Source organism: Sinocyclocheilus grahami, unplaced genomic scaffold (genome assembly GCF_001515645.1).
Source record: "Sinocyclocheilus grahami isolate Dianchi unplaced genomic scaffold, SAMN03320097.WGS_v1.1 scaffold92.1, whole genome shotgun sequence".
Taxonomy (NCBI): Eukaryota; Metazoa; Chordata; class Actinopteri; order Cypriniformes; family Cyprinidae; genus Sinocyclocheilus; species Sinocyclocheilus grahami.
In genome coordinates this window covers 3652038-3666872 of record NW_015505271.1, presented here as the reverse complement: position 1 = coordinate 3666872, position 14835 = coordinate 3652038, and the positions used below count along the sequence as shown (strand labels likewise).

The following is a 14835-nucleotide window of genomic DNA, read 5'->3' as shown; positions in this document are numbered from 1 at the left end:
AGGGCAAAGTGCTGAATATATTTCATAAAGCTATACGCTTAATGAATTTTGCGTACCACATGTAGGAGGTAGCTGCACACAATCCGTACCTAAAAGAAGAACAACAGAATAGTTCACCTCGTGCTCATTTTTAAGATTACAATCAAATAGTTCCTAAATGGTTTTTAAACTTTTTCTTTTTCAATTCAATAGTAAATGCAGGATTTAAATAAAAACAGATTCTGTTTTAAGGCATGACAATAGATTAGTAATGCGTGTAATTAAACAAACCATGTGATGACATATTGCATGTGTTCATTCCTCAAGGTCACTCTTGTCTGCCCTCCTATTGGCCCACCAGGTATTGTGCTGTCTGAATGAAAAACAAGGAGCTGGCTACTAAACTGGGCTGAGCTCCTGTCTTGTTTAATAAATAAAAATGTTCCCACAAAACTGGTTGAAGTTTGACTGGTTCTTTTTACGTTTCAGTGTGTTTGTTGCTTTTAAAGCTTAAGAAAATACATGCAATTAGAAAACCGATTTCTGAACATTTAGAGATTTGTATAAGAGTTCAAATCGCTTTAAGAGGGACTGTTAGCTGTTCTCCAAACTTGAAACTATTAGTTAATGAAATTTAAATGAAACCATCAGCAGGGGTTCCCAAACTTTTTTTAGTATTTTTTTATTTTATTTTTTTTAAACAATTCATCCTGTGGCCCCTTGAAAACCACTGCTCGAGGCTTTGTATCCAGCCACGTAATGCATTAAAACAATGCACAAACACAAACTAATTGACAAATCCATGTTTTTATTAACAGCAAGTTCAACATACGTGCTTTATAATTCTAAAGCGTATATTCCACAAGGGCAAAGTGCTGAATATATTTCATAAAGCTATACGCTTAATGAATTTTGCGTACCACATGTAGGAGGTAGCTGCACACAATCCGTACCTAAAAGAAGAACAACAAAGAATAGTTCACCTCGTGCTCATTTTTAAGATTACAATCAAATAGTTCCTAAATGGTTTTTAAACTTTTTCTTTTTCAATTCAATAGTAAATGCAGGATTTAAATAAAAACAGATTCTGTTTTAAGGCATGACAATAGATTAGTAATGTGTGTAATTAAACAAACCATGTGATGACATATTGCATGTGTTCATTCCTCAAGGTCACTCTTGTCTGCCCTCCTATTGGCCCACCAGGTATTGTGCTGTCTGAATGAAAAAATAAGATTTTAACAGACTCCCCCACTTTTCTGATCAAAAAGTTTGTACACCATACATTCACCAAACATTAGTATTAAGAGCAGCTCTAACCAAGTACAGCATCAATGAAGATTTCCTCAGCACCAGTGACCTTTGCCATGGTCTCCAGGTCACGATAGTGCCACCTATTTGCCTCCACATTGTTTTGAGGGATGAATGGTTTCCGCTGCTCGGTTAAACGCACCACACCAACAAGATCCACATCCTCAATCACCTTTTAGAAAATATAAACACCCCTTTAACATTTAGAGAGATAAAGAAAATGTAATACAAAAATGAATATGAAAAATCAAAAATCACAAAGATAAAATTAAGCAAGTAAGACACTTTGATAATGTTTATGCCTAGATTTGATTCAGAAGAGCTTAAGAAAGACAGTATTACCTGTCCCTTCATCCTGGTTTCTGGTCTGATCTTATCTTTTGGTACGAAACCTCTGTTCACCAAGATAGTGATCCTAAAAAATGGATCCAGAAGGTTTTTACACACCCATATCAGAGTGCAAAGCAAGTGTATGTAATTAAGTGAAATTCAAATTGTGTGTGTTTGTACCCCAGATCACTACAGTAGAACGGTGTAATGACATTAGCTCCACTCTGCCCGCTGGAGGAAATCCTGCCTGCCTCCCGGGCCTCTCTCTCAGGGTCCACAGGGGAGCGGGGCAGGACATACAGCTCTTTAGAGTGGTCAAAGTGTCCACGCACCTTTACTCGCCTGTATTGCAGCTGCTTAATTTCCATAGGACTGTGTCAAACACAGATTACATCACCATTTCATTTTATAAACACTAGAGATTATGGCACATAGATTTCGAAAGAGACTCACTCTATGGGCAGTGGGATAGGCTCTTTAGTCGTCAGGCTCTGAAGTTCACGGATCAGCTCCAACTTCCACTTTCTGCGTTTCAACTACAAAATCAAATGGAAGGCTTTTCACAAATAGCTAATTGCTGTTTTAGTTATGTTTTATATAATGTGTAAACCACACTTGTGCCTGTACCTGCCATGTTCCAAGACAAAAGGTTGTGGCAGGTATCAACAAGAGAAACCACTTCAGGAAGGAGTCTTCTCCTTTCTCGGTTCCCGCAACAGTGGAACTTGACCGTTGACCAAACCTGGTTAGGATACCTATAGAAAAAAACATCTGAACACTTTAAAATCACAAACTGCACAAGCATAATGCCTGAATATATTTCAGCTATATTTAAGTCTAGTCTATTAGAAACTCACTCTAACGGTTAACCTATTTTATTTTATACTACCATTAAAAAGTTTTGGGTTGGCATTTTATTATATAAAATTAATTATTTTATTCAGCAAGGATGCGGTAGATTGATGAAAAGTGACAGCTGAAAAATCTAACAGCTGAAAATGATCAGCTTTGCCATCACAGGATCAAATTACATTAAAAGTAAATACATATCAAGTTAGATTTTTTTTTGTTTTGTAGTAATATTCCACATTATTACAGTATACAGTTTTTTGATTAAACACAAGCAGCCCTGGTGAGCATAAGAGACTTATTAAAGTTATTCAAACGTTTTAAACGGTAATGTAGTCAGTTTAGTCAATAATCAAGAATATAGTAAGTGAGCAAGCAAAACTGAATTACAGCTGAGTACTGGAGCATCCTGACGTCTGAACAGACCCTGTCGTGTCACAAATAGGGTCCTCTTTGGTGAGATGAGAGTCTGGGAAAAGAACAAATAAACTACACTTTAGCTGTCAAGAATGACATGATGACAAGAATGATAACAAACATTTTGATTTAAATATATATATATACATATACATATTAATCGTAAACTGCTTTATGAGACGGAAAAATGTAAATGAACTTACACTGCCTCGAATGATCTTAGATGTGCTATTAGAGAACATCAGCATTAATCTGAAACTGCTCATATCTTAGCTGAAATTGTTGTATCCCGAACAGCAACTGTCTGTCAGGTCGACTGCATAACCAGCCTTGTGCTTTCGGGGGAATGTTTTCAATGTAACCATTTAAAACATTTTGATTTAAATATATATATATATACATATTAATCGTAAACTGCTTTATGAGACGGAAAAATGTAAATGAACTTACACTGCCTCGAATGATCTTAGATGTGCTATTAGAGAACATCAGCATTAATCTGAAACTGCTCATATCTTAGCTGAAATTATTGTTGTATCCCGAACAGCAACTGTCTGTCAGGTCGACTGCATAACCAGCCTTGTGCTTTCGGGGGAATGTTTTCAATGTAACCATTTCCGGGGATTCCGACGTTTGAACCATCCTGCGCATGCGCAAGAACATACACACGTGGGGTATGTTTCTGAATTTGTATTTAGTAAAGTTATAAGGGTTATTGTATTTAGTGCACATTCCTAGGCTTTTATCTGAATAAGTTTGTAATTTCTAAGGAGGTACACCATTCTCAGCTGATGAAACGGTTACCACATCACAGCAGTTTGGATTGAGCGAGGTAACGTATATATACCGTACAAGTCAAACGAATAATGATATGTTTATTAAATGCATTAATTGACGTATTTGTTATTGATATCATAAAATACTGCATAGGTTTCACAACATTCTGACTTTGTTAAAATTGTAAGCAATGTGTTGTTTTGAGCTGGTTAGGGATGGCATGTTACATATCTGCATCAAATGTCTGTATTAATTAATTTATTTGTTCATTTATTTATAATAGAAAAATGGCCAGCCTCGCTGCGAAGTATGATTACCTAGAGAAGTTGACCCGTAAAGTAAGCGTGTCTCACAACCAGGAGCCGAAGAAAAGACCCTATGGTAAAGTTCTGGATTGTCAATTACTTAGTAAATACTGAACAGGCACCTGCAGGGTTTATTCATTCATTCAAAGTTTGTATCGTCAGAGTAAGTAGTTAAAAATAAATAACTTCATTATTTAATTGTAGTTAATAAAGGTTTATTAATTCCCCTTTTAGTTCCATTCCGAGGCAGTGGGGTAAATGATGGTGCTCCTTCAAAGAAGAACAAACAAAAGCCAACAAAAGGAGATTACAAACAGAGTGCAAACAGAAATAAACCAGTCCTAAAGACCACTCAGCCTGCAGCACCTCCAGTTCAGAGAAAAACTGTCCAGAATGGGATTTCAGAGACACAAAAGGAGCCTGAGGGTAAAAAGTAGTTTGTAAAGAGAGATTAGTAGTTCATCCAGTATGCTTTATTCTTGTTGAATGCTGTTGCATTTTTACTGATTCATTTCTGTTAGGTGAAGCATCACAGGAATTTAATGCTGTAGCCATTCTTCGTCAGAGGCTTCACCAGAAGATTGAGGAGTCTCGTGGACAGGTACATACATACTCAAGTTGGACTAAAATATTCAAATTGGCTAAAAGTGTTATCTTGGTCAAAGGATTGTTAAATGTTTGAATGTTAATATGCTGAATCACTTTACTTCAAGGGATGGTTCACCCAAAAATGAAAATTCTGTCATCATTTTCTCTCCCTCAACCTGTAAGAGTTTCGTTATTCTGCTGAGCACAAAAGATATTTTGAAGAATGTGGGTAACCGAACAGTTTCTGGTCCCCATTGACTTTCAAATAATTTTTTTTATACTATGGGAGTCAGTGTTTACCAACAACTGTTTGGTTGTCCTCATTCTTTAAAATATATGTTTTGTGTTCAACAGAATAATGAAACTCATACAGTTTGAGGTTGAGTAAATGATGAACTATCCCTTTAAAAATGCCATGTTTAACTGTATGGGTCAGAGAAATTGTTCATTGCTGATAAAAAGCTAAATTATGACAGTTTTTCTGCAAAAACAAAATAAAATATTATATCATCCATTTAAGAGGTTCTAAGCCAAGCATTTATGTTTGTTTTTTTCCAGGGCCCTCCTAAAGATCCCTCCTCTGAGGAGGTAAAGAAGAAACGAGAGAGACGAAAACTAGAAAGGGAGCGTCGGAAGAGGAAAAGGAAAGAGTTTCGAAGGAAAAAGTTAGCAGATGCTGCAGCTTTGCAGGCAGGAGAAGAGGACAAAGAAGAAAGCAAAGCCCCAACTGCAAGCCACCTCGACACCGACCACGCCTGACAAAAAGGAGCAGAGCTTCATAGTCTTCAACAAGATGGAGGTTGGAGAAGACTATGTGGACAAAGGAACAAAGCTGATGCAGCAAAATAAAAGGAAAGTGAAAGGAACGCTGACTCCGCTTACTGGCAAGAACTACAAACTGCTTTTAACACGCACTGAGGCAAGAAAAGCTCACCTAGAGCAGCTTAAAGAGAAGGATGAAGGGAAAGAAAGAAAAAAAAAAGAGGAAGAGAAGATGAGGTGGACCAATGTTCTCTACAAAGCGGAAGGCATGAAAATCAAAGACAATGAGGAGCTCTTATGTGCATCGAAGAAGGAGAAAATGAAGGCTCAGAAAAAAAAAGAAGCGGGCACAGACGAGCCAGCAAGTCGTGGAGAAGATGCAAAAGAGGCAAGACAAGCGGAGAAGGAACATTAAGAAACGCAAGGATGCCAAGATGGAGAAAGGCAAACAGAGGGCAAGGAAAAAGGGTTGTGTACTGCCTGAGGATCTCAAGAAGGCCAGCTTATAGGCAGAAAGGATTCAAAGAAGTGAGGATTTGAGGGTAATGCTCTTGGAATAAAGGACTTTACCTTGTGTTTAGTGTTTGTGAAAAAAAATTCACAACATATTATTGTGAAGAAATGTCATCTTTGTCACTTTTAAGATGCCAGCTTTATAAAGAGCATATTTCGTGTCCATATTTTGTGTTTTTATTATTCTGTCAAGCCAAGTTTGGACATTTATCTACATTTACGTTTATGTGACTTACAATAGAGGCACATAAAGCAATTTGTCACAGAGCCAACAATATTCATGGTGTACTGTACAGGGCAAGGTATATTAGAATGCTAGATCAGGAAACAAAAGATCTGCCTCTTTTGTCGGTTCTGTATATTTAAAGTTGTAATTTGTAATGATAATTCTTATTGTACAACATGTAGACCTATATTGTCAATGTTATTGTTAGCAGTCACTGGCCCCGCCCACAGCGGAAGTAATCTTACAAAAGTGCTGCCTGGAGGAGGTCTGCTCGCAGTGTTATTCAGGAAGACGCTTGAGAAGTTAATGTGTGACTTCGTGAACAGCTGGGGAAAGTAAATGAACAAGGTTTGGTGCAAAACAGGGAGTTCTGTGTATTCGTTTTTTATAATACAGTATGAAATCGACATTTGCCGAAGTATTTTAGGCTTCGATTTTCACTTGAATCTAAATCCCAAGGACAAGACTGCTGTCATGTCACTGAATCATTGACTACACGTTTTTAAAGTTGACAGTTAAAATGCTAGAGATTTGGCGTGATTCTAATCGTACTGTGTGTGTGTGTGTTACTGATTTACGAGCAGAAATCCTTACTACATGGTTTTCTTCTTGATTATGCAGGGCAATATGTCGCGTAAGTTGCACGCGAGAAGAATTGAAGGAATTGACAAGAATACATGGTAATTAAGTTTCATGGCTATGAATGAAGTGAAAGTATAAATGGGTAGACGGTAGCCATTTAGTGCTGTACTTCCGGCTTATTACACGACACTTGCCAAATAAGTAAATACATGGATATAAATATCGAGTTATTTTATTAAAATGTTGGAATGCATAAGTTTCCGCTAAAAAGTCATTATAACTTAGAAAACATCCGGTCAAGCAGCAAGACGAGCACTGCAAAATATAGACCTACTTGTTTAATTATGCATTTTTAATAAAATATTAGTCTATTAAAAAGGTATATTTCGCAATTTTCGTCGCGTTGATTGATCAATAGTTTTCCTAGTATAATCGATTTTTTTTCAGTTGTATTATTATTATTATTATGCCACCAATGTAATCTATGAATGTCTTCCATGCCATAAATATTAAAATGAATACTGTCCTCCATTTTTAAAATCGGTAGTCGCAATAACAGTTTTAAGTCTCAAGATGGCGCCAATTAGCTATTCTAGTAGTTCAGTGAGCTGTGTAATAATCTACCTAAAACTACCTGAAGAATAGTTTATTACTCCCTCCCACATATTGTCAAGTCAAGTAAATGCTCATTTTAATGTTTAAAACTGCATGTTATTACTTTTGTGTATGTTATCTGTAGGGTGGAATTCAGTCAGCTGGCTGCTGACTATAAGGCTGTGAACCTGGGTCAGGGCTTCCCTGATTTCTCCCCTCCTCATTTCATTCAGGAGGCCTTCTGCAAAGCCCTGAATGGAGGTTTCTCCAAGCACCAGTATACACGCGCTTTTGTAAGACATTAAAAGTGCAAGTACAAGTGCTTTGTTCGCATTCAGTTTGCAGTTTGTCTGTTTAGTAAATGTTCAACCACTGCATAATATAATAATTATATTAGTAAAGTTTTGCTAAAGAATCTTACAACATGCAGGGCCACCCAAATCTTGTGAAGATCCTGGCCAAATTCTTCGGTAGGATTGTTGGCCGGGAAATAGACCCAATGGAGGATATCTTGGTTTCTGTAGGAGCATATCAAGCACTTTTCTGCACCTTCCAGGCTCTTATTGATGAGGGCGATGAGGTAACATTATTGTTAAAAAGACAATATTCATATTCAGAAAATTATATTGTTAGAAGATAAAAAAGACACTCACTGTTTCCTTATGTTCAATACATGGTATCAGAATGCCCATTTTTCCCTTTTTTTGAGCGCAGGTGATTATTGTGGAGCCATTCTTTGACTGTTATCAGCCAATGGTAATGATGGCGAGCGGAACAGCTATATATGTGCCCCTTAAACCAGTATGTTCATATATCACGTGACAAGACCTGTTTGCTTGATCTGAGATTAAAATGTTTATTTTGAATAATATTAGCTGTGTATTGACAGAGGGAAGGCTGTGGTCCTGTTCTATCCAGTGCTGACTGGGTGTTGTCTCCTGAAGAGTTGGCGAGTAAATTTAGTCCTCGTACCAAAGCCATTGTCATTAACACTCCTAATAACCCTCTTGGCAAGGTGAGTCAGTCACCAACAAATGGAGGACAATTTTACCTTTTGTTGTACTGTTGTCCAATATAGTCTTTTATGAGCGAATTTCACGAAAACTGTCAAGAAATGTCTGGGTTATGTTTCACCCCAAATCAAAAGAATGAAATAAGAACTTACATTTTGCAAAGAAATTAGGTCTTTTTAAATACCATTTAAATTTTTCATCATGACATTATTTATATATAATAATATAGAAGATATTATATATATATAAATGGAGATAAGAGATTAACAACATATGTCTGGACAGGCAGTGTTACTGTAATGAGAATGCTATTTTTCACATTACATAAGAATTATATTTGAATATTTTTAAAGGGGGTCATATGATGTGATTTAAATTTTTCCTTTGTCTTTGAAGTGTTACAAGCTCTTGGTGCATAAAGAAGATCTGTAAAGTTGCAAAGACTAAAGTCTCAAATCCAAAGAGATATTCTTTATAAAAGTTTTGAGGTATTCGGCCAATCACAATGCACTGGATAGCTGGCCAATCAGAGCATACCTCGCTTTTCAGAACGATGAGCTTTGTAAGAATCGACGCGTTTCAGAAAGGTGGGGCATAGAGGAGAAACAATAATGTACAGTATGTGGAAAATAATGTGTTTTTTTTACTTTAAACCGCATAAACACATTTCTTTACACCAAATACACAAAATAATGTTATTTTTAGCAACATCATATGACCCCTTTAATGTTTAATGAAAGAAGTCTCTTATGCTCACTAAAGCTGCATTTATTTGATCAAAAATGTAGTAAAAATATTAATATTGTGAAATATTATTTAAATTTAAATGACTGTTTTCTATTTTAAATATATTGAGCAATTTATTCCTGTGATGACAAAGCTGAATTTTCAGCAGCATTACTCCAATCTTCAGTGTCTTATGATCCATATGCTTAAGAAATATTTCTTAATATTATCAATGTTGAAAACCGTTGTTCAGCTTAATATTTTTATGGAAACTATGATACATTTTTTTTTCAGAATTATTTAATGAATAGAAAGTGTGAAAGAACTGCATTTATTATAATAGAAATCTGTTGTAACATTGTAAATGTCTTTACTTTTCAATTATCAATTTAATGCATCTTTGCTGAATAAAAGTATTAATTATTTTTATTTTTTTAATCTTACTGACTCCAAATCTTTGAATGGAAATGTAATTAATATAAAAATGCAAACTGACACTGAGCTGGAATGACCTTTCAGGTCAGTGGGTGAGATTTTTACTACTGAGACGAATATGTTCAGCCAAAGCCTGAACTGTGCTTTCTTGCAGGTCTATCAGCAGGAGGAACTTCAGATGATTGCGGACTTGTGTATTAAACATGACGTCATTTGCATCAGTGATGAGGTATACGAGTGGCTCACATATGATGGAACAAAACATGTGAAAATTGGTAAGAGCAATACTATGCAGGTAATGCAATTAATCACAATTTTGTGGACGTTTAAAGCAAAAAATGTAATAATGTTTTTTGGCAGCCAGTCTGCCAGGTATGTGGGAACACACTGTCACCATTGGGAGTGCAGGCAAGACTTTCAGTGCCACAGGATGGAAGGTGAGCTGGTCAAATTGAACAGGATTTGTGTCTTGCATTGTTATTTTCCTCTGTTTGTCTTAATGTCTTTGACTGGCTGGAAGTGTCATGGTGATAAGGTTCAGTATGCAGGTCATTAAATTACTCTATTATTTTAATGAAGGTGGGTTGGGCAATGGGACCAGGGCATATCCTGAAGCACTTAAAAACCGTCCATCAGAATTCAGTGTATCACTGTGCCACAGCTGCCCAGGTAAAACAATGCTCCTTTGTTTTAGGGGTAAAGTGTGTGTATTTTGTTTTCAGTGGGCTGACATTGTCTAATGTTGTTCTTAAGGAGGCTGTAGCAGTAGGTTTTCAGAGGGAATATGATGTATTTGGATCAGAGGAAAGCTATTTCCACCAGTTACCCATACATCTTCATGAAAAGCGACTGAGGCTGGCAGATTGTCTGAAGAGTGTTGGCCTAAAACCTGTACTACCCCAAGGAGGATACTTCATGATCGCAGATATCTCAAATCTTAGTAAGTAACAGTGAAAAAATGTAGAACAAAGTATTAAAGCAGGATTTCTTTATGGATTATACAAATACAATTTTTATATCTGAGAATTCCAGAGATGAGGTGCTTTTATGTTTTTGTTCTGAAAATTCTCTTCTTGAGCTTGTTAATTGTGCTCTCTTTTTATGGTAATACATAACATATCACTTATTGTTCCCACACTTTTTTCCATGTTTATTGGATAAAGATACTTTAAAAATAATTTTATAGGGTTTTCATCATATTATAGAGCCATTTTTAGCTGGTAAAATATTGTAGCACTGACTGGAAAGTAAAAAATATATATATATTTTATAGAATTATAAATATATATTTATAATAGAATATTTCTATAATTTAAGATTTTATTAATTTCCAGGAAAAGTTTAAAATTCCCTAATATTTCCAAGTTTTCCATGAATAGGGGAATCCTCATAATATGAGAAATCATAGTACAAAAAGGCTGTGATAGCATTGTTTTGACATGATTATTTCAAAATAAAGTTTGTTCTTATTGCTTTTTGTTTTTAAATGTTTTTCTACAAGATGTTGACCTTACTGATCCTAGTACTAAAGATGAACCCTATGACTACAGATTTGTGAAATGGCTCATAAAAGAGAAGGTAAACTAAAACAGCATTTACAGATGGGTTATAAAGTATTCTCATATAGTGACATCTGTGAGCAAAATATGTTGTTAAAGTTCTTCACTTCTGAATAGGGACTGGCCACTATCCCCGTGTCTGCATTCTACAGCCCGGAACACAAAGACCAATTCCAGAAATACATCCGATTCTGCTTTGTAAAGGTATTTCTTAACACACACACACACACAAAAAATTATGCAAAACATAACATTTTAACCATTTTAAAAATTAAGTTCTTTATAATTATTTGGGATGTCAATGTTGTTAGATTTTTTTATCAATAACATTATGTATGCTTAATATATTAGCTTTTTAGAAATTACTGCATTGTGAATTTTATGCTTCAGAGACTCTTTATTAAGTTTAGTTATCATCATTACAAGTTTTTTTTTTACTTTACTTTTAGTAAGCTCTGTTAAGCCAACTGTTGCTTAATCACATGAGTTAACATGTAAACTTTGACAGCCCTGATCATTTTTAATGTAATATGTCTTGCTTTATGTGGTGAATAGTACATTATTATACTAAATCAGGAAAAGTGATTGCCACTGTGATCTGTTCACCTTGTTAAAATGTTGTTTATATTATTTAATTCATATTTTTGTAAACATTAATAGGAGGACTCAACCCTGCAAGCAGCAGAGGACATACTGAGGCAGTGGAGTGACAGCAAATGAAAATTCAAAATTCAGACAGTACAGGCCTTGCACAGACTGAAAAATCTGAAAAGCAAGAGATCTTATAGCATAATCTAAAATGAGACTGGTTTGTTGCAGTTTGGGATATGAATAGTTATTAAAAAGAAAAGTGTTTATTATTAGGCTTAAGATTGAGAGCAGATGGTGCTAATTGCATCACAAAACAGAGGGATGAAAATCTTGCATGGCATGTGGGGTTTTAAAAAAAGGAAATGAGAATCACTCCCATGATAACAATATCATATAATTGTATTATCCGTATAATTTTATGCTAAAAATATATTAGTGGGTGGAATCTTTTCAGCCGGTTAAGCATTATTTGTCTTTGTCATGTTCTTCCCCCCCTTTTTTTTTTATGCGTTGTATTGCCAGATACTTCCTTCCTCTCTGGATTATACCTTGAACTGCATTACTGCCTGTAATTACTGGCTACACTCCAAGTTACAAATTACACATTAATAGATTTCACTTCATCTTAAACTGTTTTATTAACTTAATGTAAGTATTATATGCGGCCACTTTCATCATAAAATATTGCAAACTACATCGTACATCTGCATGTAAATCTAAATGAGCTTTCTTTGTAGATGGTCTGACTCTAAACACTGTCACCAATTACATAAGTTCTTTCACACACTTCTGCAGGAGAGAGCAATAATGTGTCGCACACTGGTTTGTTTTAAATAAAGGACACAGGGTTGTTGATGAGCTTTTTTCGAAGGCTTGATTGTGTTTATGTGGTGCAGTGTAACGTGTTCATGCTTAGTTTTTATAAAAAACACATTATTTTTCACATATTTTACCTTCATTATAACATTTCCTTTCTCGTAAAAACGGTCTGTTGAGTTCCTGGTTCTAGGAAGCCCCTCCCTCAGAAATACGCAATGGGCTCAGATTCGGCCGATCGCTAACTAGGGGTGCAGCGGATCGTAGATGATCCGTACGGATCAGGCTGCACGATTCGGAACGCATGTGATTTGCGGATTAACTGTTAAGTTTAACCATCATAGAGTTAAAGTTTATCATTTGCACATTCAAGCCATTTTAACTCGCACGCTGTTTTCTGTGCGCTCAGCCGCTGCCGCACACGCAGAAAGAGAGACACCGCGTGAACAGCGACTTGATTCCTCTTTCACATACGCACAAAGTTATGTTAAAATATCAGTTTTGGCAAGTATTCTAGTAAACACAGTCGGTTATGTCTTAAGTGTCCGTAAACAACTGAGAAAAAAAACTGTCAGTATTAGGTCCGTGCATTTGGTCTTAAAGAGAAAGCAGCCAATAAATACCTGCTTTTGTCTGCTAATCAAATAACACCTGAGCCCTAACAAAGATTAACCTGTATTTAACTTGTGCAGTGAGCACTATTGTGTTATTTTACACTTAGTTATTACATTTCTGCACCTCAGTGCTACTGTTTCTGACTTTATTTGTAACTGTGTTTTGTTGTATTCATCTATGCTTGTAATTTGTGTAATTGTTCTTGTTTTATTACTAACTTTATTCAAGCTAGTAGTTTTGCTGTGGTATAGCGGATCGTAGATGATCCGTACGGATCAGGCTGCACGATTCGGAACGCATGTGATTTGCGGATTAACTGTTAAGTTTAACCATCATAGAGTTAAAGTTTATCATTTGCACATTCAAGCCATTTTAACTCGCACACTGTTTTCTGTGCGCTCAGCCGCTGCCGCACACGCAGAAAGAGAGACACCGCGTGAACAGCGACTTGATTCCTCTTTCACATACGCACAAAGTTATGTTAAAATATCAGTTTTGGCAAGTATTCTAGTAAACACAGTCGGTTATGTCTTAAGTGTCCGTGAACAACTGAGAAAAAAAAACTGTCAGTATTAGGTCCGTGCATTTGGTCTTAAAGAGAAAGCAGCCAATAAATACCTGCTTTTGTCTGCTAATCAAATAACACCTGAGCCCTAACAAAGATTAACCTGTATTTAACTTGTGCAGTGAGCACTATTGTGTTATTTTACACTTAGTTATTACATTTCTGCACCTCAGTGCTACTGTTTCTGACTTTATTTGTAACTGTGTTTTGTTGTATTCATCTATGCTTGTAATTTGTGTAATTGTTCTTGTTTTATTACTAACTTTATTCAAGCTAGTAGTTTTGCTGTGGTATAGAAGTACTTAAAGTAAGCTTTCACTAATGTTTTTTTTTTTTTTTTTCTTATCCAAAAAATAATCCAATCCGTGACTCAAAATCTGTAATATGATTCGAACCATGAGTTTTGTGATCCGTTGCAGCACTATCGCTAACTGCCTACACTCTTAAAAATAAAGGTGCTTGTTAATAAAAATAACAATTGGTCCCTCGATATCTCTTTGCCGCCTTGAAGAATTCTCAGTTCCTTAAAGTGTATACGGCCGGGAAGCAAGAAAACACACATTCAAATGTATTCTCAATACTTCAATTTATTCATAGGTATAAAGATATTATATAGGCATATGTTGAGGGGAGTTTCACCCTCTTAACCAATGAGGATATGAATGACATACACATATAGGATCTTTGGCCAAGAACATGTGTTTATATAAAATGGCCACATGTACAGAAAAACATGGACATATTAGGAATAGACTTTTTTTTTGCTTATCCAAAAAATAATCCAATCCGTGACTCAAAATCTGTAATATGATTCGAACCATGAGTTTTGTGATCCGTTGCAGCACTATCGCTAACTGCCTACACTCTTAAAAATAAAGGTGCTTGTTAATAAAAATAACAATTGGTCCCTCGATATCTCTTTGCCGCCTTGAAGAATTCTCAGTTCCTTAAAGTGTATACGGCCGGGAAGCAAGAAAACACACATTCAAATGTATTCTCAATACTTCAATTTATTCATAGGTATAAAGATATTATATAGGCATATGTTGAGGGGAGTTTCACCCTCTTAACCAATGAGGATATGAATGACATACACATATAGGATCTTTGGCCAAGAACATGTGTTTATATAAAATGGCCACATGTACAGAAAAACATGGACATATTAGGAATAGACTTTTGCGAAGGATGAGGCACTCTCTTCAGAGTTCCTCACGAACTCCTTTACCCTTATAGTCCTAGCATTCATCTCCTTATTTGGGCATTTAAACCAAGAAAAACT

General features: G+C 35.7%; 2 protein-coding genes and 1 pseudogene across 4 annotated transcripts; 2 read left to right on the top strand and 1 right to left on the bottom strand.

Moving 5' to 3' along the window:
• Window positions 1–655: 655 nt before the first annotated feature.
• Window positions 656–3474, bottom strand: LOC107587407 (surfeit locus protein 1-like). Of its 2 annotated transcripts, none has more exons than XM_016275199.1 (9): window positions 3337–3474; window positions 2860–2938; window positions 2248–2375; window positions 2074–2156; window positions 1801–1992; window positions 1633–1705; window positions 1300–1462; window positions 1116–1197; window positions 656–932 (listed from the first exon to the last, which is right to left on the bottom strand). In XM_016275199.1, the coding sequence occupies exons 1-9, from the start codon at window positions 3397–3399 to the stop codon at window positions 866–868; spliced, it is 930 nt and encodes a 309-aa protein (XP_016130685.1). In that variant the 5' UTR covers window positions 3400–3474; the 3' UTR covers window positions 656–865. The 2 variants fall into 2 exon arrangements, with proteins under 2 accessions (XP_016130685.1, XP_016130684.1); XM_016275198.1 differs by lacking the exon at window positions 3337–3474 and adding an exon at window positions 3090–3227 and having other exon boundaries at window positions 657–932.
• A 66-nt stretch (window positions 3475–3540) lies between these two features.
• Window positions 3541–5847, top strand: LOC107587406 (surfeit locus protein 6 homolog; annotated as a pseudogene).
• A 490-nt stretch (window positions 5848–6337) lies between these two features.
• Window positions 6338–11906, top strand: LOC107587404 (kynurenine--oxoglutarate transaminase 1-like). 2 transcript variants are annotated; one of them, XM_016275197.1, is made up of 13 exons: window positions 6338–6405; window positions 6679–6737; window positions 7379–7526; window positions 7664–7813; window positions 7948–8034; window positions 8123–8248; window positions 9562–9682; window positions 9768–9844; window positions 9987–10076; window positions 10161–10347; window positions 10909–10985; window positions 11084–11170; window positions 11627–11906. In XM_016275197.1, the coding sequence occupies exons 1-13, from the start codon at window positions 6397–6399 to the stop codon at window positions 11684–11686; spliced, it is 1278 nt and encodes a 425-aa protein (XP_016130683.1). In that variant the 5' UTR covers window positions 6338–6396; the 3' UTR covers window positions 11687–11906. The 2 variants fall into 2 exon arrangements, with proteins under 2 accessions (XP_016130683.1, XP_016130682.1); XM_016275196.1 differs by lacking the exon at window positions 6338–6405 and having other exon boundaries at window positions 6427–6737.
• Window positions 11907–14835: the final 2929 nt, after the last annotated feature.

Coding starts and splice junctions, on each gene's coding strand:
- LOC107587407 (XM_016275199.1), bottom strand. CDS start 3,399: ATGAGCAGTTTCAGATTAATGCTGATGTTCTCTAATAGCACATCTAAG. Junction 1,463..1,632: donor AAACCAGGATGAAGGGACAG/GTAATACTGTCT, acceptor ATTTTCTAAAAG/GTGATTGAGGATGTGGATCT. Junction 1,198..1,299: donor CTTCATTGATGCTGTACTTG/GTTAGAGCTGCT, acceptor TTTTTCATTCAG/ACAGCACAATACCTGGTGGG.
- LOC107587404 (XM_016275196.1), top strand. CDS start 6,655: ATGGTTTTCTTCTTGATTATGCAGGGCAATATGTCGCGTAAGTTGCAC. Junction 6,738..7,378: donor GGAATTGACAAGAATACATG/GTAATTAAGTTT, acceptor TGTTATCTGTAG/GGTGGAATTCAGTCAGCTGG. Junction 8,249..9,561: donor CTAATAACCCTCTTGGCAAG/GTGAGTCAGTCA, acceptor GCTTTCTTGCAG/GTCTATCAGCAGGAGGAACT.